Raw genomic sequence first — 25,198 nt, forward strand, 5'->3', positions numbered from 1 at the left:
TGTTGAGGTAAAATGAGAACCATTGTCAGTTACTACCTCCTTGGGAAAACCCTCAGTCATAAAAATTCTAGATAAAAAGTTGATCACAGCACTAGAAGAAGCTGAGGAACAAAACTCAAACTCCACCCATTCTGAGTAATAATCAACTAATACCAAAATGTACTTTTTATCATTGGGAAGTAGATCAAAGGGGCCTGCAAAATCTAATGCGACTTTCAACCAAGCTTCTTCAGGTGTTGATACATTGTGTAAAGGAAGTTTTGCAATCTTCCAGTGCTTGTCTGAAACTAGACATGTACTACAAGCATTTACCCATTTGGTAACATCAGACTCTAAGGCAGGCCACCAAAAACTTTCTTTCAACCTTCTAGCTGTCGCACCTATACCTAAATGGCCCTCATGTGCTATGTCAAAAACTATTTTCCGTAATGAAAAAGGAGGTAATGCTAAATCACCCCGCATAATTAAATCCTCAACTATAGACAGTTCTTCACTGACTTGTGCAAAAGATTTCAGAGGAGATGGTAATGACCTTTCTCTAGGCCAGCCAGTTAAAATCATGTTCTTAACAGCTAGAAGCGTAGAATCTTCTACAAACGCTTTTATCCAATCATCCTTTGTTATATGAGGAAGATCAGTGATAACATCCTCTATGGTGGTAACTACACATTCTACATCATCAAACCTTGAAGGCAAATAGTCATCCTTTAAAGACAATCTTGACAAACAGTCCGCTCTGCCATTTCGACCACCCGGAATATACTTAATAATAAAATTATACTCATGTAGGCGTGATAATAATCTTACCAACCTTGACGAAGCTTTACCTGTTCCATTGCCTGATAGTAAATGAATTAGGGGTTTGTGGTCTGAAAGAATGTCAAATTGTGTACCCCAAATAAAAGTCCTAAACTTTTCCACAGCCCAGGTACAAGCCAAAGCCTCCCTCTCTATTGTGCTATAGTTGGATTCAGCAACAGAGAGGGATCTGGAAGAAAAACCAACTGTGTTCTCTTCCCCATTCACCCATTGGGATAGGACAGCTCCTAAACCTTTTTGGCTCGCATCCACCGATAACATACATTTGTAACCAGGTGAAAATGGCGATAACGCAGGAGCCTGAAGAATTAATTTTTAAATTAATTCAAAGGCATTCTGTGCATCATCATTCCATGTAAACTGAATATTTTTCTTTAACAAAAGGCGTAATGGTTGAACCACCTGAGCGTAGTTGGATATGAATCTAGAATAATATTCCGTCATTCCCAGAAATGACCTAAGCGGATCTTTGGTATGAGGAATAGCTACTTCATCAATAGCCTTTGTAAGAGAAAAGTTAGGGCTGATTCCAGAATCTGAGATGGTATGCCCTAAATAATCTAGTGACTGAACCATAAATTTGCACTTATCTGCACCAAGTGTAACTCCAAATTCCTTGAATTTCTCAAGTACTTTCCTTAGGGTAGTAATGTGTTCATTCTTGTTTTTTGAGTAAATAAGGACATCATCCTGGTAAGCCTGAACTGAAGCAATACCAGCTAACATGTGATCCATGAACTTCTGGAATACACTAGCCGCAGAGGCTAAACCAAAGGGTAACCTAAGATATTTAAATGCACCAAAGGGCGTTATGAAGGTTGTTAGGTCAGTAGAAGGTGTGGATAAAGGAATTTGATGGTATGCCGATTTCAAATCCAGGATAGAAAAACATGTGGTACCTGCAATATTTGATAATAGATCTTGAATTTTGGGCAATGGGTGGCAGTCTATTACTATGTTTTTGTTCAGTGAGCGTAAGTCGGCACACAAACGAATTAAATTATCTTTTTTCCGCACAATAACAATGGGACTCACCCATTCAGAGGAGTCTGTAGGAGTTATGATCCCTTCTTCCACTAATTTATCAAGTACAATCTTCAAATCGGTTCTCACACTTAAAGGAATGGGCCTAGCTTTATGTACAATGGGAATGGCATTCTCTTTCAACTTTATAAAATGTTCTACCTTAGTAATCTTGCCAATGCGTGTTGTGAAAACATCTGAGAATTCATTTAGAATTTTTCCTGTGAAAGATGAAGCATCATTTGTTTCAGAACTATCAATGACATCAATAGTAACATCATTGTTGATTTGAATGGGATTTTCAGCACCAGGAACTAATTTTAAGCCCATCTTGGCTAAATCTTGCCATCCAATAATGAGTTTACCTTTAAGTGCAACATAAACTTTCGTGGAAATTTTTCTCCCAAAACCAGACACAAACTCAATGAAATACCCATACATTTCAATTTTTTGACCCCCATAACCTTTGGGAATAATATCCAATTCCTCTAATACTTTACCGGGCCAGTGTTTCTCAAACAAAGTGTCAGAAATGATTGTGACTGGTGCTCCAGAATCACCCATCATTTCTAATTTTAAATCACCAATCATAAATTCAGCTAATGGTTCTTTGACCTTTTTTTCTGAAGAATTTAAATCTACAATATCAATGTCAACAGAAAGCATCATTCTTTCCATACTATTGGAAAGAATGAGACCATGTTCAGCAGAGTCTTCATTTGAAATTTCTCTGGTATCTAGAGAACTGACTCTGACAACTCTCTTGCTTTTACACACACTATAAAAATGACCAGTTTTTCCACATTTAGTACACTTTTTGCCTAAGGCTGGGCAAATGGGACTATCGCCTAAGTGCGATTTAGATCCACACCTGTAACAATATGATGAAGTTTTGTTTTGTCTCGCTTGAAAAGGTTTCGGAAAACGTGACCTGTAAGAAATATTATTAACAGAAGCATCATGTTCAACAACATTAATAGAAGAAACGTTTTCTTGATTCAAGCAAGAAGAGGTGATGATGGACCTCTCTATTCCCTTTGCCATTATAATGACCTCAGTCAATGTTGGGTCTCTGCAACTAAGAATCCTTTCTTGTATCTTCTTATGAAAACAAGAGTAAACAAATTGGTCTCTTATATGATAGTCTAATTCTGCACCAAAGTTACATTCAGACGCTAAATTCCTGAGAACTGAAATATAGTCTTCAACAGATTCATCTGAAGTTTGTTTCTTCTTTCTAAAGTTAAATCTTTCAAGCATCACACTTGGCTGTTCCAAAAATTTCTTATTTAATCTCTGGATAGCATCTGTATATACATTCCATCCTTCACCTCCATCTGGAGGTGGAATAGTGACTGGCAAATTATTAAAAGTCTCTCGTCCAACTCTTCCCAAGAAATTATACAAAATAGCAAGTTTGCGCTTAGCTGAATAATCCTCTGCATTAATGGCTACCAAATAGTTTTCAAAAGATTTAATCCAGAGTTTCCAGGGTTCTTTAGGTTTACCCTGATGAGATAAGAAATGTTCTAATTGAAAAATTTCTTGTTTTGCCATTATAAATAATGGTTTTAAAATTGTAAAAATGAGATTTAAGTATTTCTTTTACTTAAATTGTTAATTAAAAATATATTACTCACTTTTCTTTGAGTGAAGTATAAATAAGGAAGAAAGAAAGAAAATAATATTTCTTTTCAGACTTACAGTTCCTTTAAAGAGAAGAATTGTCCTTCGGATTGTTTTTGAAGCCAGTAAAATCGTTTTCAGAGAAAAGATCGTGCTCCAGTTCCCTAAACAAGCAGGAAAAGGTGAACAGCCAATCGTTTCATTTGGGGGTGTGGCCGCACGAGGAAAACCCAATTAGACGAGGTCTTTGTAAAGCAGGCAGTTCCCCTTCTGAGAAACGACAGTCGGAGGCTCTGAGCTGAATCACGTGTTCCTTTTCCGGTTGTAAAGCTTAACCAGAGAGAGGGAGCAGTTGAAGGAGCAGATCGAGAGAGGCCTGAGAGGCACAAATAAATGGTGATGTTTGTTGAATCCACAAAAATGCCGAAAAACGTCGCCAATTGTAAAGATGAGGTTTTCCAAGGGTAAATAATCCAAAGGGAGCAGTAGATGAGAAAAGTGGATTTATTTTAAGTAAGTAGACAGAACACCACGGGAGTGCGTCCTTCCTCTCCGGAGCATGAACAGCAACTGACAAGAGAAAATGTCCATGCCAGAGAGTCAGATCGCCCTCACGAGAATGCATATTTAAATAACAATAACATAACATTAGACTTAATGCGCACCTAACTGGAAGTGTGCGCATGAAGTCGGAATTGAAAGAAAACATACACGCATGCAAATGCGTGTGTACATTAAAAATAACTTGCGCTCGTGTGAGCGCGTGTAAACACATGTGTACATATTACACTGCCTCAATGCCCTCCCGCGGTCCAGGGGGTGGGCTTGTCCATGTCTTTTGGGTACTGGGTTTTTCGAGGTTTTGTGGCACGGTGCACGCTTAGGTTTTAACCTTATTAGTAGGACAACAGTGTCACTTCATTGGTACGATGCCCCCTTCGTTGTGTTACTGCAGGGAGCACTTATTATGTGTCAACGATGTTGCGAGGGGGGGTTGAGGGCTTGGGGGAATATTACGTTTTGTTTTGTCTTACAGCAGGAGAGCGGCAAAGAGAAGGTAGACAAACACGAAGTGAACGGGGCAGTGTTGGGTGGTGGGGGGGCGGGCATAATGAATTGATCACTTTTGGTTTTTATCACTGCTGGACTTCAGCAAGAGGAACTGTAGTGTTCACCAAAAGGAAGACCCGAACACAGGGTGGTGAACTCCAAATGCCATTTATTTTAAAGTATACACTGCCGTGACCTCAGCCACAGCCTCTCGAACTCCTGTCGCCTCAGAGTGTCCCCGGCGCTCGCCTTGGAACGCTGGTCGCGGTGGCATTCTAAGTGATGTCACCGCGAGCAGCACCATCACATGCGGAGCCGCCGGGGGTGGCAGAGAGAGGGAGATACCACACATCCCCCTTCCCCGCAGAAACAGAAAACATTAGGTAGAACCAAAAACAGGAATCTGAAATGTAGGAAAGGCTTACAGCTTACATTAAGCAGCAATGTCATAGGTTACATCATTACATATTGGTTGAAATGCCTGGGAGGTCTGATCACTCTCCTGTTAGACCTGAGACCTGGGAGAGGGACGCCTGACGGCCTCCTGCTGGCGAAACCGCTATCCAGTCTAGGACCACTCTCCCTCCCCCTTGCACCTTCAAGGCCTTCTGCTGGAGGGTGGTACTTTACAACCCTCCCCAGGTTCCATATTTTCCCTTCTTGGGTTTTGACTGCATTCTTGAAAAGTTTTGTGATCTTTGTGGGACTGCTGTAGTCTGACCAGCTTGCCTTCCCTGTGGGAGCTCTGATTTTGATGTTATCCCCTACTTTGAAACCAACCTCCCGTGTGGCCTTGCGTTGGTCGTAACCTTCCTTTCTCACCTTCATGGCTTGTTCTTGCTTCCTCAGACTGTCCCTTTCTCTGGCTCGGTCCGACCACCCCTTGTGCCATTCCATCCACCCCGGGGTAAGCTTAGTGTTGGGTGTCCTTGCGCGGAGCAGTTCGAACGGGGTGACGCCTGTCGACTGATGCGGCGTGAACCTGTATGCCTCCAGACGCCTCCACACCTCCTCTTTCCAACTTATGCCATTGGCCTTGGCCAGCTGGATGCTCTCCTTGATGGTTTTATTAAAACGCTCGACCATGCCATTGGTTTCTGGGTGGTACAAAGCGCATCGCTTATGTCTGATGCCTCTTTCTCTCAGGAAGTCCTCCATCTCTTTCGAGCATAGTTGCACCCCGTTGTCGGTGAGGATGTTGCTGGGGAGCCCCTCACGGATAAATACTTCCTGCAAAAATCCGATGACGGTTTTTGTTGTGACTTCATTGACGAGTTTTATTGCCGGCCAACGAGAGTACAGATCCACGAGCACCAAGATGTAAGGTGTCCGCAGTTCCCCGGACAACGGGCCCAAAATGTCCAAAGCCAACTCGTCCCAAGGTCCAGACGGGGGCGGCCTACACACCATGGGTGGTGTCTGTTGCTTCAAGACCTTGTCACTATTGCAGCACGGGATGCACCCCCTGATTCTTCTTTCCGTGATCAGGTCCATGTTCGGCCACCAATAGCTCTCCCTGAGTCTTTGCTTGGTTTTAGTGATTCCCAAGTGCCCTTCGTGAGCTATCTCGACCAGGTTGTTTCTCACACTAGCTGGTGGGACAAGTCTAGTTCCCCTGAACAGGCATCCATCGACAATGGTTAACTCATCCTTTACAGCCTGGAAGGGCCGCAGGTCTTCAACACGTTTGTCCTCGTGCTTCCATCCACCTCTCACCCTTCTGCAAACTTCTTCCATGGTCTTGTCCTCATCTTGTGCCTTTCTCCACGTTTCTTCTCCCAACGCCTTCTGGATGGTGCAGACATTCTCAACCATGAATCCTTCTTCATCTTCATCTGTTTTGTCTCGCATTTCACTCGCTTCTTTTTCACTGACAAGCCTGGACAGACAGTCGGCTGCAAGGTTTTGTGTTCCCGGAACATACTCGACATTGAAGGTGTACTCCTGGAGACTGACCACCCAACGCCTTATCCTACTGGAGATGGCATCCAAACCCTTCTTGCTGAACACTTCTACCAACGGTTTGTGGTCGGTTCGGAGGGTGAACTGCGTACCCCACAGGAAGTCTCTGAATTTGCCTACTGCCCAGGATACCGCCAATGCTTCCTTTTCAATGACCGAGTAGTTGTTCTCAGATTTTTGGAGTGACCTTGAGGCGAAGGCCACCGTTTCTTCTCCTTCCACACCTTTCTGGGTGAGAACCGCTCCCAACCCTTTTGCACTTGCATCAGTGGTGAGGATCGTTGTCCGGCCGGGAATGTAGGACTTCAAACTAGGGGCTTCTGCAAGAGCTCTCCTTACATCCTCGAATTCGCTCTGGCAGTCTTGGCTCCATTTGAACTCGCTTTCTTTCTTCAGTAACAGCCTGATGGCGTAAGTCCTGCCAGCTAGGTTTCTGATGAACTTGCCATAAAACTCCAGCATCCCCATGAATGATTTGATCTCGTCTTTGTTCTTGGGTGGTGACAAATTCACAATGGTGTCTTGAAGCTCGACCTTAGGACGTATGCCTCCTGCTGTAATCTTGTGACCCAGGAAATCCAACTCGGCACAGCTAAAAACGCATTTGTCCTTCTTCACGGTAAGACCCTGGGACAAAAACCTCCTCAGTACACATCTAAGTCTCTGATCATGCTCAACTTGGTTCTTTGCGAACACCAGTACGTCATCCTGGTAGCACATGACGCCCGGGATGCCCTTTAGGATGTTGCCCATGATTCTTTGAAAGACGGCAGCCGCCGAGACTAGGCCGAAAGGCATCCTCTTGAACTTGTAAGCGCCCATGGGTGTCACAAAAGCAGTGAGTTCTTGAGACTCCTCGTGAAGTTTTATCTGGAAATAGGCCGAGGTGAGATCGAGGGTGGAAAACACCTTGGCACCCTCAAGCATGCTCATCATTTGGGTGATGTTCGGCAAGGGGTATCGGTCAACGACGACCTCTTTGTTGAGTGCCCTCAAATCAATGCAGAGCCGGACTGACCCATCCTTTTTCTTCGCTGCCACGATGGGCGCCAACCATTCGGTCGCTTCTACAGGTTCGATAACTCCTGCCTTGCACAGTTTTTCAAGCTCAGATCTGACCTCCTCCTGAATGGCTATGGGGAGTCTTCTGACTTTTGCTACGACGGGCTTGGCATCCTTCTTCAATTTGATTTTGTGGCAGTAGTTCTTCAAACACCCAAGCCCTTCTCTAAATACTTCTTCAAATTCTCTTGTGAAATTAGCCTCACCCTCCTGTATCTCCTGTATCAAAATTTGGGGATTACTGTTGGGATTGAGGTACACCCCTAACCCCTTTTGTGCACGCCACCCCAAAATGTTATCACCTACAGTGGACACATATACCTTTGAGACAGTAGACCTGTTTCTGTACTCGATCTTGCTTAGGAAGTACCCTTTCATGGAGATGGGGCGCCCCGCATACCCTCCTGGTCTCAGGTCTAACCTCCTCAAGATTATTCTGCCTTTAGACACACGTGAGAACTCATTTGCATTAATGATAGTTATACGAGAACAAGAGTCAAACAATGCGTCTATCTCAACATTCCCAACTTTTATGGTGTCCTTGGGACTTTCAACTTGTTCCTCTTCTACCTGTGCTGTAACTTCTTCACACAAGGGGTTTCTGGGACCTGGCGCCTTCAACTCTTGTATTTGCACCACAAATTCGTCGCTCACCACATTTGTTCTGTCCCTACTCTGCCTACTGGCCCCCTGCCCACTCTTGCAGTATTGCTTAAAATGGCCCTTCTTACCACACTTGTTACACGTGAACCTGAGGGCGGGACATTCCTTGTCGTTGGCCAGGTGCCCTTGCTTTCCACACCTGTAGCAGGTACCCTTGTATGACCCTCCCGGCCTGCCTTCCTTCTGCTCCTTGCCCACTGCCTTCTGACCTTTAACTACCGACACAGTCTCGCTGTCAGTCACTACCTCACTGACATTGGTCCTTTCATCATTCTTCTTCTCCCCTGCATCTTGCTTAATCTCCTTGACGCACTGTAACATGTGCTCAACCTGCTTAGCTATGATTAGGACCTCTCTCAAAGGTGGGTCATCCTTAAGCCATAGCTCCTCACGCACACGCTCCATCCTGCAGGTCAAAACAAACTGGTCCCTTATCCTCTCCTCGCTTGCTCCCCCAAACTTGCACGTTGCAGCTAACTTCCTCAACTCAGACACAAAATCTTCTATAGACTCCCCCTCCTTTTGTGCCCTCTTGCCAAAATGGTACCTCTCCATTATGGTGCTGGTCTTGGGGAGGTAGTGCAAATCTAACTTCTTGAGACTAATTTCAAATTCATTCAGACCTCTTGCCTCCTGTGCCCCTAAATCCGGCAGATGGTCCAGGACTTCCTCTCCCTCAGCGCCCAAATAATAGGCTAGTAATGCAACCTTCCTTTCAAGACCTAAGTTGGGCCCACAAACAGTAGCGTAATTGAGGAACACCTTTTTCCATTTTTTCCACAGGATGGTGGGATCTCCTGGGTTAGTCAAAAAGAAAGGTGGAGGGGTCACACTTTGCATATTTAATTCACAATCAGCAGAGGGAAACTTTTATACTTAAAATGCACCTACCCTCCGTATAACTAACAGCGTACAGTGGGAACCTGAAGGTAGGCCAATTAACAGTGACTACAGAGAAGGGTGAGCTACCAGTGAGGACCTTTACACAGGAGAGGAAGTGCCTAACCAACCCTGCGCACCTCCAATTTCTAACTCACATATGCAGAAAGATAAAATCTGCCCCTCGAAAATTCAATAATATGCTGTGAGGTTCTGAGACAGTGATGTTTCCTTTGTGCAATATGTCAGGACAGTACTCCAATCAACATAGTCTCATGCTGTGTTCTCAATGGTGCAACCAACTGATGTTTTTCCACTGTACACACTGCGCTGCCAACTGCCCCACAGTCATGCAGGCAAGAGGCTAGGATTATTCTGACAAAGAACCCTGTCCTGCTGCGCTCGTAGGCTCCTTTCCCTTTCCACGTCGCGCTCCCAAAGGTCTCTGGGTGTTTTACCACGTTCTTCACAGCAGCCAAAGCCCCTTCTTCTTCCTCGCAGCGCTGGTAAATACGCGTCAATAACAATCCAAACTGCTTTGTTACAGGAGAGCACTTCAGTTCCTATACTCCTCACTTCATACGCTGCCCAGTGAGAACTTCCCTTATCAGTATGCCAAAAGTCACACTCCACTATGAGGGTACATCAAAGAAGGCCAGGCTTATACTCGCCCCAATGGCGACAACATGCAACGCTGCCCTAGTGAGTTGTAAAAAGTCACATTTGGTCGCACAACACGAGGGCGGAAGACCGGAGTCAGAAAGGATTTCACGCGCCCCTGTGGTGTTTATGCCAACCGCTTCTTAAATAGCGTGTAGGGGGGGGACGCGCGATCACAGCCTTTACTTCAGAGAGAAAAAAAAAATGTGACAGGAGGCTCGAGCGGAGCTTGCGCCAATGTCTTAGACAGTTCCTTTAGGGATAGTTTCCTCCCCGTCAGCCAGGCTGATGTACATTAAATTCTTGTCAGTTTCAGCGCGTATGAATGCTGCGCTAGAGTCAGGCAGACCTTCGAAGTGCTGCTAGGGTGCGCGCTGAGGCACGAAAGGAAGTCACCTTACTTTGTTAGCAGGTCAGAGCAGTTCTCTCGGGTCACCGTTATTCGTCGCTTAAACTGGAGGCTCACAACGACGCCTGCTTCCATTCAAGATTCTCAGCTGTGAACCTTGATCCTTCGTTTCAGCAGCTGCAGTCCCGATTTCCTTCCTTTGCGTGTTGAGGTCACGGGCTTTTAACCCTCGTCGCCAGTGTAGTGTTCACCAAAAGGAAGACCCGAACACAGGGTGGTGAACTCCAAATGCCATTTATTTTAAAGTATACACTGCCGTGACCTCAGCCACAGCCTCTCGAACTCCTGTCGCCTCAGAGTGTCCCCGGCGCTCGCCTTGGAACGCTGGTCGCGGTGGCATTCTAAGTGATGTCACCGCGAGCAGCACCATCACATGCGGAGCCGCCGGGGGTGGCAGAGAGAGGGAGATACCACAGGAACACACATCGTGGTGGAAATCACATGAGTAAATTGGCTTTTCACACTGTGGTCAGTGGGCCGGCAATAAGGGAAACAGTTGCTGCATGATTGTTCGCCAGGAAGTTCTGTTGTCATTGTAAATTTTGTCATATTTATCTTACTTTTGCTTGTACAGTGTGTGCTTGCTGTGCTTCTGATTGTGTGCCTTCAGCCTGCATTGCTTCGACGCTATGGCATGCTAATTTTGTTTGTTCTATTCCTATAACAGTTCTCTCATGAATCGAAACTGGTTATATTGTACAGTGCTCCGACACTTTTGGGTAAAATCCGTGAATTTTAAAAGGTACACTAAATATTAAATACAAATAAATTAAATAAGGGCAATATTATTGGTACAACCGCAAGTAGTTGCACATATGTAGTGTCTATTTTATGCATAGCTAATGCGGTACACCCCTGTATAGGTCACGGATGAGGTAGTTGATGGGTGAGTTGAACATAATTTATTCTTCTTACTGTGACGGGGCTCTATAGGGGTCAGGGAGTCGAGTATTAGGTCAGGAGTAAATTAGGGAGCTTATCCTATAAGGTTGAGTTGACGTAAACATCTATGCTCCTTTTGAGTTTGTATTTACATACCATATTTATGCAGGGCAGCCTGCTATACTTACAACTTTATATCCTTTTGCTTCCCCAGTCTGTCTGTGTTTTTCACCCATGCCATGTCTACACATACCCAGGGAGCTCTTAATCTAGCTGTGGTTATGTGAGCAAGGGTAACTTTTACTTGCAGTTAGACAACCATACCGAGCAGGTTTTGCCAACAGCCATACCCTCCCCCCCCCCCCCCCCCCCCCCCCCAAAACGCATGGATTTTAATCCGCAATATAAGTCTGGCTGCACAATGCATACAGAAATCACATTGTGGGCTGACTATGTACAATTTTATAATAATTCTTTATTGCCGAGATATTCTTTTCGACATGCGTCTGCCACAACACATGTAGGACGTCAGGAGCCTCTAATTGCAGGGTTATTACTGTGACATAGCTTTTGCTGCCACTAGGTAGAGCTCTTTACACCGGGCAACACACTGCTGCTCTCCCATCGTCAATTTTATTCCAGTGGTTATTGTTGCTCATTGTGATTAGTATTGCACTCGTAAGGATACCATGGCATTCTGTACTCTGTTACTAGTTGGTGTATATTGAACGAATAGGCATTGATCATGCCTTAGGAATCTATATTTATGGGGAGATGTCGTGTCAATTATACGATTACATGCCGGAGGTAATACAACGCCATGAGGTATCGGTCAGAGGAGGACGTCGTCGATCACTTCATAGCAGGCCACGAAGTGCCCCGTGTTGTGGTTTGGCATGTGTACAAAGTAGTAAATTGATGGTGGTGCATGCCTTGTATTGCAATTCTTTTATCGTCAAGGTTCTTCATGGCGTGTAAGGTCCACACAAACGCTCTGTAGGGGGTGGGTATATAGCATATCCTATGAATTAGATCTGTTAATACTGATGGTTATTATCATCATTGATCAGTTAAGAGCGCATTATTGGTGTTGTCCGAAATGCTGCCTTCATCTATCATTTCTGGCTTGAAGTGCTGGGACGATGGTAACCATGCTATCAATGAATCATACGTTTAACCGGATCAGTGCGGGCCTATTAGGATGATTTGGCTTTGCATAAGGATATTAGTGTATGAACTCATATCATCTGAAGGCCGATTTCTTGGGGAGAGAGCATAGTTTTTAACCAATCAGTAAAGCGATGAATGACTGAACTAATCTTCATGTCCAGAGGCCCGCCGCCGATTAGTCTGTTAGTTTATTATGCAGAGGTGAAAGGAACTTGGTTTGCAGGTCTCTGCAGCTCAATGCTCCTGGTGTTGGTTAGCACGGACTTTGCCCGATGGGGTCAGAACGCTTCACAAGGGGGACTGATCAGATACTCCGATAGGTGATGTCAGTACAAACGCTGACGCGAAGTCACGCAAAGCAAAGTGACTATATGAGCGGACAGTAGAAGAGGTTTTAACTGGGGATTACAGGAGGGGAATGGGTCATGTGTGCTATTTACCATAGCATATATAGTACAAGTGAGGTACATTCATGGCAGACAGTCAATCTTAAGAACAAACGTTATGGAGGCATTGGTGCAATTTGTGCACGCACCAGATCAAAACAGACTGTAAGAGGTAGCAAGCTGTGTGTTACCAGATCTGGTGACAGGTGCATGCGGCAAAAGAGGACTATTCTCAGTCAGAGGGCTAATACTGCAATAATAGGTAGACTCTCAAGGCATCAGAACTCTTGGGTAGACATCCCCAGGCCAGAGTCAAGGAGAGGAGGATTTCGTTAATGAATGGTCTTCCTTCATATAATAAAGAGAACAACTTTAATTGTTGAAATGCGCAGGGAATGCGGACAAAGTGTGCTCGTAACTCACAACTGGCTTGGGTAGCGTGTGGGGCATTGAGGGCCATGTCTCATTGCAGAGAATGCAGATTGGTGGATCGGGTGGAGAGCTTTTAATGAATGTTTCTGTCTCTAATGCAGGGTCAGCGCAGGAGAACCGCAGACCCACATGGGGGGGCTGCATGAATTATCAACAGGTATAAGGATCATAGCACACTGGAAGTGTGTTAGGGTCTGGGATTCCCATGTTCTCCTCAGCTGTCGTTACTATCCGCGGTGTGGGACTCGTGCTGGTTTCTCTCATGAAAGTAATACATGGATAGTTAACTGGGAGCCGGGGCATATTAGGTAGCCCTGTGCAGTATTTGGATGTTCTCTCTTACTGTTGAGTTTGGACAATGTGTTTTACAGTGCAATAAATGGGGTGTTTTTCTCTGGACGCAGTGGCAGAACAAGGGCTAATCATGCATTTCATGTGATAGATAATGGTAAAAGGGTTTTCATCTAAACAACTCGTTGTTTTGTGCATATCATTCACCCCATGTGCGATAAAGGAATATGTTCGTTAGTCCAGCGACGGTTGCGCAACTAAGGGGCGCTGATCCTGGAGATCAAATAAGCAATGACTTACTTGTCATCCCTGGTTGGGGGCTGTTTTCCTGGATTTGTTCTTTCTTTCACTAATGCACAAGTTTCGCGCCAGAATGGTGAGTCCACGCCTAGCGGGCTGGCATCACCTTGAGTAGGTTAGGTGGGAATGGAAGCAGGATGGCCAAGGCGTGCCCCGGGCTCGGAACCTGAATGCTGTTCCTGGTTAATTTCTCTTGGGGGGCAAGGTGACAAGGTTCTGACTTCTGGTAGGGGAGAGTAGAAGCAGTGTTAAGTACAGCGGTTGCGCAACTACTGGGACATCCATATACTTCAGTCTTAATTGCGCTCAATTACCTTATGCAGCCACTGGCCTCAGAGCATAGGGACCCACAGGGGTAGTGGGCAGACTGGTTTGGTAATCTTAGGGGCCATGGGTCTTTTGGGTAAGCACGACCAGGGCCCGCTCTAAGTACAGAGGATGGTGGTCATCAGCTTTTTGCCCAGGGCAACATTTCACAGTTTGCTCCTTCTGACACACTGCTACTTACTCTGGGATGGGTCTTTTCGTGTAATGAGACGTATTAGAGAGCTCTTTAGGCTAAGGCGGGCGCAGCAGGGGCCTGGGTTAACCAGATCAGGCTGGCTCCGGAGCTTGTCAAGTTATGTATTGGCCAATGGTGCGCTGCACCAGGAGTGACAGCTTAGTACTGCATCTATTTCACAGGTTCATTAGGGAACCATCTTTAGCAGCGGCGGCTGGGCACATGGGTAATGGTGTGGCTCCGTCCAGTTCGCCCAGGGATTGGGCGGGCCAGGTCAGGAGCTGAAGGCCGGATACGGAGTGGAAGAATTTCTTAACCACGTAGGTGCAATGCACTTTCAGCAGTCATGCATGCTAATTTTCTGCATACACTGGTTAAGGTTAGGAATTATGCAGTTAGGGGCTAACATATTTCTGCCTTTTGGATCAAGGTGCGTGAGTAAGTTAGTTACAGGAGTGGGCGATTTTGCCTTTTAAGTGCAGAAATGGAGGGGATAGGGTTCCTTTTCAGTCAACACCGGAACGCAGTGCAGGCACAGTTGAGAGGTTCATGGACTTTACTCAGAGGTTTTCTCCTTTTCTCCTGACCAAATGGTTTGACTGTTACCTGTCGCTCCAGTTAGACAAAGCATTCAACGAGATTGTCAGCTAACAGTATGGTCAGCATGAGAGTGGCCGCCTGGCTGTCCCTTTATAGGGGGGTTTATCCCCAGTAGGTCTAAGTAAGGGTTGTGAGGACAGATGTCGGACAAGGGACTCCATGCCTCTGGCAGTAGAGCGGCTGACTTGATAGGGGCTTGTTGGTTGCTGGTCAGCCAGCTGTCCAGAGTAAGAAAGAATGGGGGGATGGAGCACTAGAAGGACATCTTCAGAGCACAGTTTGCAGTTAGTTGAGAAGTTCAGGGAAATTACTGTTAGTTCCCTGCCCGGAGGAGCGGCTGAGCTTATAAGAAAGTTGGGTGCGGGGCAGCACTGCGGTCCTGAGGAGGAGAGGTCATGTCCTTGCTGGAGCCGAGGGAGGCCGGTGAATGCACAGTCTGTAGTTCATTATGTCTATGGCATCTAGGATAAGGTGGACAGTGTCGGCCGACATACTTTGGAGTAACTTGAAGCATAAGGGATTTTGGGCCCGATGTAGGTGGCCGTTTCAGGCCATTTACCGACCGGTAACGGCCGATTTTGGCCGTTACCGATCGGTAAATGGCCAATCGGTATGTAGGGGCCTAAATCCAAGGCCACATGTAGGTAAATCTACATTTACAGAATCGGTAAAATTACCGATTCGGTACAAAACCGAATCGGTAATTTTACCGATTCTGTAAAATCCATATGTAGGTGGGACTCTTCTGAGTCCCAAAGGCCTTAACGAATCGGTATTTTACCATGAAATCCAACTTCATGGTAAAATACCGATTCCGGTGTGCATGCACACCTATGCCATGTGGCAGGCAGACCTGCCCCTAGGGCTTGTATGCCTGCCACATGGCACCCAATCCTGTTTAGGGGGTGCCAGGGGGTGTCAAAGTGACACCCCCTGCACCCTTGTGAAATTCGGTATTTACCGATTTGGTAAATACCAAATCGGTAAAGCCTATTGATTCCTATGGGCTTTGAAGCCCATAGGAATCAATAGGCTTTACCGATTCGGTATTTACCAAATCTGTAAATACCGACTTTTGCTGATTCGGTAAAAGGGAACATCTGGATTCCCTACATACCCACCCCTCACATTTACCGATTCTTCATTACCGAATCGGTAAAATTCGGTAATTTTCGGTAATGAAGAATCGGTAAATGTTACTTACCTACATCTGGCCCTTTGTTTTATAAGATTTGGGTTGCTACATACTAAATGCACTTGGGGCTGTTATGAAGGCGGTGTTCATTTATCCAAAGTGGAGATGGCGATCTTTTGCTTGATTAGCGGAGGCACTGGTAGCAGCAGGTTGTAACTAATAGGAAGCTAGTTTGTGGGGGGACTCTGGGGCGGTGGCCACACCCAGAGCCATGGCGGAGTTACAGGGCGATCCAATGCAGGAAGGTACAGAAGGGTACCCTCTACAGGAGCACCGGAAGGGTGTGCGAGCAATCTATACCCTGGGAGATCCACGGTGGGATCCTGGAGGAGTGACGGCGCCCCGTTAGTCCTTCGGGCGGTTGTGGACTTGAGCAACCAGGGGTTGCCTACAACGCTCTGCCCCCCGGAGGGGGAGGGGCGTGAGTAAAGGGTGGACTGGAGGTCCGCCGGGGGGAGGGGTTAGACCCTCCCCCAAGATTGACAATGCCCCGACGGTTAACACCACGGGGGTTATGGCTCATCAGGTGGGCTGGTCGCAAGGGGCGGCCTGCTCTTGGATCCCCCATAAGATAACCCAACATGTTGGCATAATGTACATGCTAATAAAGCTGCAACAACTTTCTCCAACAACTCAAGGTGTGGTGTTTGTTATTTGGGAAAGTTGGCAGAGGAGCGGCCTGGGGTATGGGCCGATATTGGCACTAACACTTTGTGACTGATTGCAGTATGCTTATATCTGTCAGTAACAAGCAGCACTTGGCAGTCACAGTTGCAACCTTGGAGCACATGCACATAGCACTGCATACTGCTAGGAGGAAGGAATACCCCTTTGGCACCTCACATGGATTTGGAATGTGTGTATCACGATTTGCGATATTTACTGAGACATTCAGTTCGATACAGACCTGGTGGCGATGGTTACTGAGGCTTTCAGTTTGATACAGACCTGGTGGCGATGGTTACTGAGGCTTTCAGTTCGATACAGACCTGGTGGCGATTGTTACTGAGGCTTTCAGTTTGATACAGACCTGGTGGCGATGGTTACTGAGACATTCAGTTTGATACAGACCTGGTGGCGATGGTTAATGAGACATTCAGTTCGATACAGACCTGGTGGCGATGGTTACTGAGACATTCAGTTCGATACAGACCTGGTGGCGATGGTTACTGAGACATTCAGTTTGATACAGACCTGGTGGCGATGGTTACTGAGACATTCAGTTTGATACAGACCTGGTGGCGATGGTTACTGGGACATTCAGTTTGATACAGACCTGGTGGCGATGGTTACTGAGACATTCAGTTTGATACAGACCTGGTGGCATTTGATACAGACCTGGTGGCGATGGTTACCGAGTCATTCAGTTCAATACAGACCTGGTGGCGATGGTTACTGAGACATTCAGTTCAATACTGATCTGTTGGTGATGGTTACTGAGACATTCAGTTCAATACAGACCTGTGGTGCAATACTGTGGGCCAGAGTGTTTTGCATTGAATGACTCTCCCTCTTTTACAGATTCACAACAAACTCACTCTTTCAGGAGCCTCAGGGTGTCCTGCCGCTTCTGCCTGGAGTTGTTGGCCAAGATGGTCCGGAAGGTTTGGCGGTGGATCTCCCAGAGCTTCACGTGACCTATTGCTGACCAAGAGAGAGGACAAAAGTAATCTGTGCATCTGGAGTGCAGGGCTTTAACACAAGAGCGGATTTTCAAATCGAATTGCAAGAAACATTGCACTGCAAATGACCAGTTTTACTGAAGCTTTGGTATTCCTAAGGCGGATAGGAGTACAACTGTTGTATCACTGGAACAATAGAAATAAAGGGAAATGCAGTGCTTTTAAGATTCAATGCATGCATATGATAATAAGAGCTTCTATGCAATATGCAGACAATATCGATTCCACTGTAGGGTGTATCGTGAAGATTAATGGCATGCAATTAGAAGCGATGGACCTGGCTGGATGAAAACCACCCTGCATCTAAATATATCTGAATCCTACAGGTATTGCCCAAGATGCTCAGGTTACTTTTAACCTGAGGTTACTTAACCGGAGTATTACGCATGGAGTACCTTATCCTAACTATACAACGCCTTGAGAAAGCACCTAAAAATGTTGTGAGTCCATGCGAAACATGTCACCTAAATCTTTTCAACAAATAAAAAATGGATATAACTACCTTCTTAGAAGATTTTTTCTTGAAATCCAATTGTTAGATATATTAAAATAAGAAGGCTAGGTCTCGAAATGCAATGAACTCCTGTTAAAATTGTTTTCGGCGCTCAAGCTCTCTTAAGTGGCATAACCTGGCATGACATGGCATAGAATGGCATATCAACATGACATGACAAATCGCAGCGGAAGACTTTTAGTAAAGTTTGCCGAGTCAGATAAATGTAATTAATTTTATGCATAGAAGTACAAAGTTCCCTAAATATATCCCTAATGCAACAAGTTCGGTGCATCATGTTTCAGGGATTTATTTGCTGGCCGCCCTTCTTTTCATTCTAAGACCCTGAAAGTGTCTCACGATCTGTGGGTGGACTTCAAGGTGACTTCAAGGTGACATAAAGGAGACAGAAAGGAGATGCTGTGTCCTGGCAGACTTCAGGGACCACTAAAAGGAGAAGAAGCAGAACCCTGCCAAAGCAAGGTAAGCCGCAGACATACCCACCCCGGCGCAGCAGCAGCAAAGGTCCCTCTGCCCCACGCAGCCCACTTGTTTACGCTTGTTTTAATACTGTGTCAACTTCACAATTACCACATCTGTGAAACCTTTTTTAAAATCTGCACAGCGGTTGAGCCATCAGCCATCAATCTTGCATACCATGGCAATACAACCTAATCCCTTATTGGGCGCAATCACAAAGATTTTACAATGAGTAGTTATTATGGTAAACAACGTTTACCACGAATCTTTCTCCCCGCAGGGAATCACAACGCGGTAGTTACAACGACTGCCTTGTGATTCCGCATACCAATACTCCGCAAGTCGGAACAACGACTTGCAAAGGAGGGGGGGGGGGGAGGCGTTGGATTTAAAATCCAACACTTTCCCTATTGTCCGCACAGAGTGGAGTTGGAATAGTAAATTATACTATTCCAACATCCAGTGCCCTCCCTCCACAAGTCGTTATTCCGACTTGCGGGGTAATGATATGCGGAATCACAACGCGGTCGTTGTAACGCCGCGTTGTGATTCCCTGCGGGAGAAATACAGTGGGATATTAACATACATTCAGTTATTATAATTTAGTCCTGTCTTAGGAGTGAATTACGTCTCAAATTCTAAGCCTGACTGGAACGCCTTTCTCTGTGAGTTGCTACATCACAGTCCTTGCTTAAGTCAAACTTACTTGTATTATTCAAGGAAAAAAAAATACGAATCTGGTCCGGATATCTACAAGTATTTTATACCTAAGACAAGAGGAAAATATAACTACTAACAGAAAATGAACTATGCGGATCTGTCAAATCCCTAAGACACGGGTAAAACATAACTACTAAAGGAACATAAACTTTGTGAATCTGGCCTGGATGCATAGGAGTATTCCACCCCTAAGACAAGGGTAAAACATAACTACTATTTAGAAATCAACTTTGTGAATCTGGCCTGGTTATCTAGGAGTACTTCATAACCATGACAAGAGTAAAATACAACTACTAATAGAAAATACATTTTGTGAATCTGGCCTCATTACCTAGGAGTACTACATACCTAAGACAAGGGTAAAACATAACTACTAAAGGAACATAAACTTTGTGAATCTGGCCTGGTTGCCTAGGAATACTGTTAAATCTAAGGTTTTGTACCTTACATCTTCCCTGTTTCTCCGCTTCTGCTGCTCAGCCAGTGTGAATTGTATGGGTGGAATGTTGGTGTGGATGGTAATGTCATTGGAATGTGTGGATTGCTGTGAGGTGCTGTGTCAGTGGATCCTGGGCTGAGCAGCAGAGATGCTGCTCCTGGTGGGGCCTCATCTACATCTTTACTGGAAAACCTACTTAACATCTAAGAACAATAAACGTATTCATCTGTAACCTAACCATGTCTTCTGGAACTCCTTCCTGCGATACAATATAAATAATACCCCATGTCTAAGACAAGAGTAAAACTTAACAACTAATAGGGAATAAACTTTGTGAATCCATCCTGGTTTCCTAGGAGTACCCCATACCTAAGACAAGAGTAAAACATGGCCACTAAAATGAGATAAACTCTGAGAATCTGACCTAGATACTTAGAAGTAATCCATACCTAAGAAAAGTGTAAAACATAACTACCAATAGCAAATGAACTATGAATCTAGCCTGGATGCCTAGGAGTATTTCACACCTAAGACCACAGTAACACAACTACTAATAGAAAAACGCTTTGAACCGTAGCAATCATAACCAGCACAATGTTTTTCTAAGTTATTTACCTGCAATAGCACACACTTCTATGCTTATCTAGTGCAGGGAACCTGAGGTTTTTCCCTCTTAGTTTGTAATGAATGAAGTAGTGATATAGTACTTAATGTCTTTTCAGAGAAAATATGTTTTTGTAAAGCTATATAAAAGTGAACTATTGCGAAGGGAGGTTTGCATACACATATGAAGGGGAACGAACGGGAGGTAGTATTTTGGTCAGCTGGAAAGTTTGGCTTGAACAATTCGTTGAACAAAAATCTTTGAAAAATATTTGCTAGGTAATTTGTTTCGAAAGGTTATCAAACTCTGCTAGGAAAATGTATATATTTGTAATTTGCGGCAATGCACCATAATTACCACGAAACTACCGGATCACCATGTGCTAAATGTAAAAAGGGAAAGAAAATTATATTCAAGCAGGTAAACGCTAACATAAACTTTTAGTTGTCGGAAAGTCATCCTTTTTGCCATGATCATCCTGACTTTTTGACTGATACTGGTGGATACTGACTCTGAATGTGCTAACCAGGCCCAGGGCGCGTGCTCCGTTTAAAAGGTGATTGATAATTAATTAAATTAAAAATGGTTCAGACAACCTACCTTTTTTTCCCAGTATATGATAGGGCATGAAGGTTGAAGACCCCAATGGACTTAAAAAAAACACAGTTGATGGACAGAATGCAGAATAATGTCTTACATTCACCCCAGTACAAAGATCTGGGCCTAAATCCATCATTTTTTTGCACTCCACACCACCCTAGGTCAGACAATGGCTATATGCAAATCAGCCTTGACCCTGTGCCTCATGGGAACAGTCCAGCCCGAACTACCAAGCCATGTCTTTCCTAGACCGGAATCAAGCATCCAAGGACCGGTTTCTGGCTATCAGCCTTCTTCAGCCTGGATAGCTTGACTCTAGTGATGTGGAGAGCCTGGGACTCACGTCTGAGCATACCCAGCCCACTCTTGGTGAAAATTGCAAAAAACACAGTTGATGGACAGAATGCAGAACAATGTCTTACATTCACTCCAGTACAAAGATCTGGGCCTAAATCCATCGTTTTGTTGCACTCCACACCACCCTAGGTCAGACAATGGCTATATGCAAATCAGCCTTGACCCTGTGCCTCATGGAAACAGTCCAGCCCGAACTACCAAGCCATGTCTTTCCTAGACCGGAATCAAGCATCCAAGGACCGGTTTCTGGCTATCAGCCTTCTTCAGCCTGGATAGCTTGACTCCAGTGATGTGGAGAGCCTGGGACTCACGTCTGAGCATACCCAGCCCACTCGGGGTGAAAATCGCAAAAAACACAGTTGATGGACAGAATGCAGAACAATGTCTTACATTCACCCCAGTACAGAGATCTGGGCCTAAATCCATCGTTTTTAAGCACTCCACACCACCCTAGGTCAGACAATGGCTATATGCAAATCAGCCTTGACCCTGTGCCTCATGGGAACAGTCCAGCCCGAACTACCAAGCCATGTCTTTCCTAGACCGGAATCAAGCATCCAAGGACCGGTTTCTGGCTATCAGCCTTCTTCGGCCTGGATAGCTTGACTCCAGTGATGTGGAGAGCCTGGGACTCACGTCTGAGCATACCCAGCCCACTCGGGGTGAAAATTGCAAAAAACACAGTTGATGGACAGAATGCAGAACAATGTCTTACATTCACCCCAGTACAAAGATCTGGGCCTAAATCCGTCGTTTTTTTGCACTCCACACCACCCTAGGTCAGACAATGGCTATATGCAAGTCAGCCTTGACCCTGTGCCTCATGGGAACAGTCCAGCCCGAACTACCAAGCCATGTCTTTCCAAGACCGGAATCAAGCATCCAAGGACTGGTTTCTGGCTATCAGCCTTCTTCAGCCTGGATAGCTTGACTCTAGTGATGTGGAGAGCCTGGGACTCACGTCTGAGCATACCCAGGCCACTCGGGGTGAAAATTGCAAAAAACACAGTTGATGGACAGAATGCAGAACAATGTCTTACATTCACCCCAGTACAAAGATCTGGGCCTAAATCCATTGTTTTTTTGCACTCCACACCACCCTAGGTCAGACAATGGCTATATGCAAATCAGCCTTGACCCTGTGCCTCATGGGAACAGTCCAGCCCAAACTACCAAGTCATGTCTTTCCTAGACCGGAATCAAGCATGCAAGGACCGGTTTCTGGCTATCAGCCTTCTTCAGCCTGGATAGCTTGACTCCAGTGATGTGGAGAGCCTGGGACGCACGTCTGAGCATACCCAGCCCACTCGGGGTGAAAATTGCAAAAAACACAGTTGATGGACAGAATGCAGAACAATGTCTTACATTCACCCCAGTACAAAGATGTGGCCTAAATCCATCGTTTTTATGCACTCCACACCACCCTAGGTCAGACAATGGCTATATGCAAGTCAGCCTTGACCCTGTGCCTCATGGGAGCAGTCCAGCCCGAACTACCAAGACATGTCTTTCCTAGACCGGAATCAAGCATCCAAGGACTGTTGCCATGAGGCACAGGGTCAAGGCTGATTTGCATATAGCCAGTGTCTAACCCAGGGTGGTGTGGAGTGCAAAAAAACGATGAATTTAGGCCCAGATCCTTGTACTGGGGTGAATGTATGACATTGTTCTACATTCTGTCCATCAACTGTGTTTTTTGCAATTTTCACCCCGAGTGTGCTGGGTATACTCAGACGTGAGTCCCAGGCTCTCCACATCACTGGAGTCAAGCTATCCAGGCTGAAGAAGGCTGATAGCCAGAAACCGGTCCTTGGATGCTTGATTCCGGTCTAGGAAAGACATGGCTTGGTAGTTCGGGCTGGACTGTTCCCATGAGGCACAGGGTCAAGACTGATTTGCATATAGCCATTGTCTGACATAGGGTGGTGTGGAGTGCAAAAAAACGATGGATTTAGGCCCAGATCCTTGTACTGGGGTGAATGTAAGACATTGTTCTGCATTCTGTCCATCAACTGTGTTTTTTCCCAATGGACTTAATGCAAAACCGTAAAGGAGTAAAAGCTAAATGGATTACGGTATACACTTAATAGCTCAGATTAGCAGGGCCGGACTGACTACCGGGCAGTTTCGAATGCTGCTGAGCTGGGGGCTGATTTCACATCGATGGGGGCTGATTTCGTTCATGGAGACCTGTGTGTGCTTTGAAATAATTAATGCAAAATGAATTTCGTTTAGCACAAGCGGGTCTCCATGAACAAAATCACCCCCCAGCTCAGCAGCATGCCAAACTGCCCGGTAGCCAGTCCGGCCCTGCAGATTAGCAGGGGCGTAGCTCTGCCAATAACCAACATATTCGAAGTCATTGCAAACAAAGAGAGGAAGAGAGTGTGTGTGTGTTTGTCTGTGTGTAAAAATTCCTGAAGAAATAGAGAGACACCTCACTATACCCGACATAAAACACTGCACCCAGCTACTTATCAAAAAATACATTTATTGGGTGATGTAACACCCCAAACACCCCCACCCCTAAAGCTACGCCCCTGCAGACACTCCTGCCACTGCCCTCCGTCTGTGACACACCACGGGTCGTGATAGTGGGGGTGTCATGTTGAAGAAGTGGCACATTAGAAACTCCAGATGAATGCATGTGGGTGTGAACTGTGGACGTTTGCACACGTGGACTGTGAGTGTCTTCCTGATGCACAGCTTTCACATTAAATATGATGTGAACGAAATGAGGCCCCAATATATGAAATGAGGGGAGTAAATGTATATTGCTCAGGAAAGTAATGGGATTTTGGTGGACAGATCTGCATATTGTTTGCTAAACAATGTAGGAAGTCCGCGTAAACATAATCATTCGTCTATTACTAATAGCAAATGTACAAACATATTCATCTGGGTTATTTTCTCCAAAAAACAGCAGTCACATGATCTTAAAAATGCCTTATTAGTCAGTGTGGTGGGCAAGAAAGTGTTGGGACACAAATCTGTATGTTGAAGGCTGAAAAGAGGAACATCACACATTACAGAGGGAAGATATATTTGCAAGGATATCTCGTCACTCAGGTCCAGAGCAGACTTACATGTGCGCCTCGTCTGAGTTTAACTTTTTTGAAACTTTTTTGGTTCTGTTTTGAAAAGAAGCAGTGACTGGATTTATGGATTCGATTCAAAATCTTTATTTCGGGTTTAACAAGATAAGCCATAAAAAGACAATTGTTAAACTGCAATACATCATAAAACAATATAAAACTGGATTTATCAGCCTGGGCTCGTGATAGCATCTCTTGCCAAGAAGCCTATGAATCTAAGGTCTAAACGACCTACACATAACTTTATGTCTAAAGAATTTTCTAGAATTTATTGATGTCATCTTCTTCTAGTATGGTCACTTGGTATGTTCAGTCATCGAGAACATATTTGGAGGCTGGTACAGAGTTCAAACAGAAGCAGACTCCATTCCGTGCACAGCATACTCCAATCCAGGCGTCACTCCTCCCCTTTCCCTTCCTTTTCTCTGTTGCTCCCCTTTCACCCACACTGGAACTTAGGGAAAACACTGTTTATCGCAAGGTTTGTAGAAAAGTGCCCTTTTTTGCATGGTTACCCCCCAGACTTTTTGCCTGACATCTGATGCAACCTGAGTAGATATGCCCTGGGTCCCTGCCAATTAGGTTCCCAGGGCCTGTGTTCTTCCCCAAAACTGTACAGTTGCACCCAGAGTTAGCACATTGCTGGACACAGGTCATCCCCTTGTAAAAGGTACCATGGGTTCCAAGGGCACGGTGACCACGAAAGGCCTCTAAGGGCTGCAGCACCTATTGTACCAACCTTAGAAGCCCTGTACCTTAACACCCACACACTGCCATTGCAGGCCACTTGTTCTGGAGCAGAAAAAGGGAAGATTTG

The 25,198-nt window shown here is 45.3% G+C and overlaps 1 protein-coding gene across 1 annotated transcript in view; it reads right to left on the minus strand.

The window, feature by feature from the left end:
- LOC147709613 (cGMP-dependent protein kinase 2-like) overlaps window positions 1-25,198 on the minus strand; it is a 289,096-nt gene that overhangs the window by 184,443 nt on the left and 79,455 nt on the right. The window contains exon 6 of the mRNA XM_086928129.1: window positions 17,450-17,555. Within this exon, the coding sequence (XP_086784255.1) occupies window positions 17,450-17,555 (106 nt within the window). The remainder of the gene's footprint in view (window positions 1-17,449; window positions 17,556-25,198) is intronic.

The sequence above is a fragment of the Lissotriton vulgaris genome, chromosome 6 (assembly GCF_964263255.1).
Source record: "Lissotriton vulgaris chromosome 6, aLisVul1.2, whole genome shotgun sequence".
Taxonomy (NCBI): domain Eukaryota; kingdom Metazoa; phylum Chordata; class Amphibia; order Caudata; family Salamandridae; genus Lissotriton; species Lissotriton vulgaris.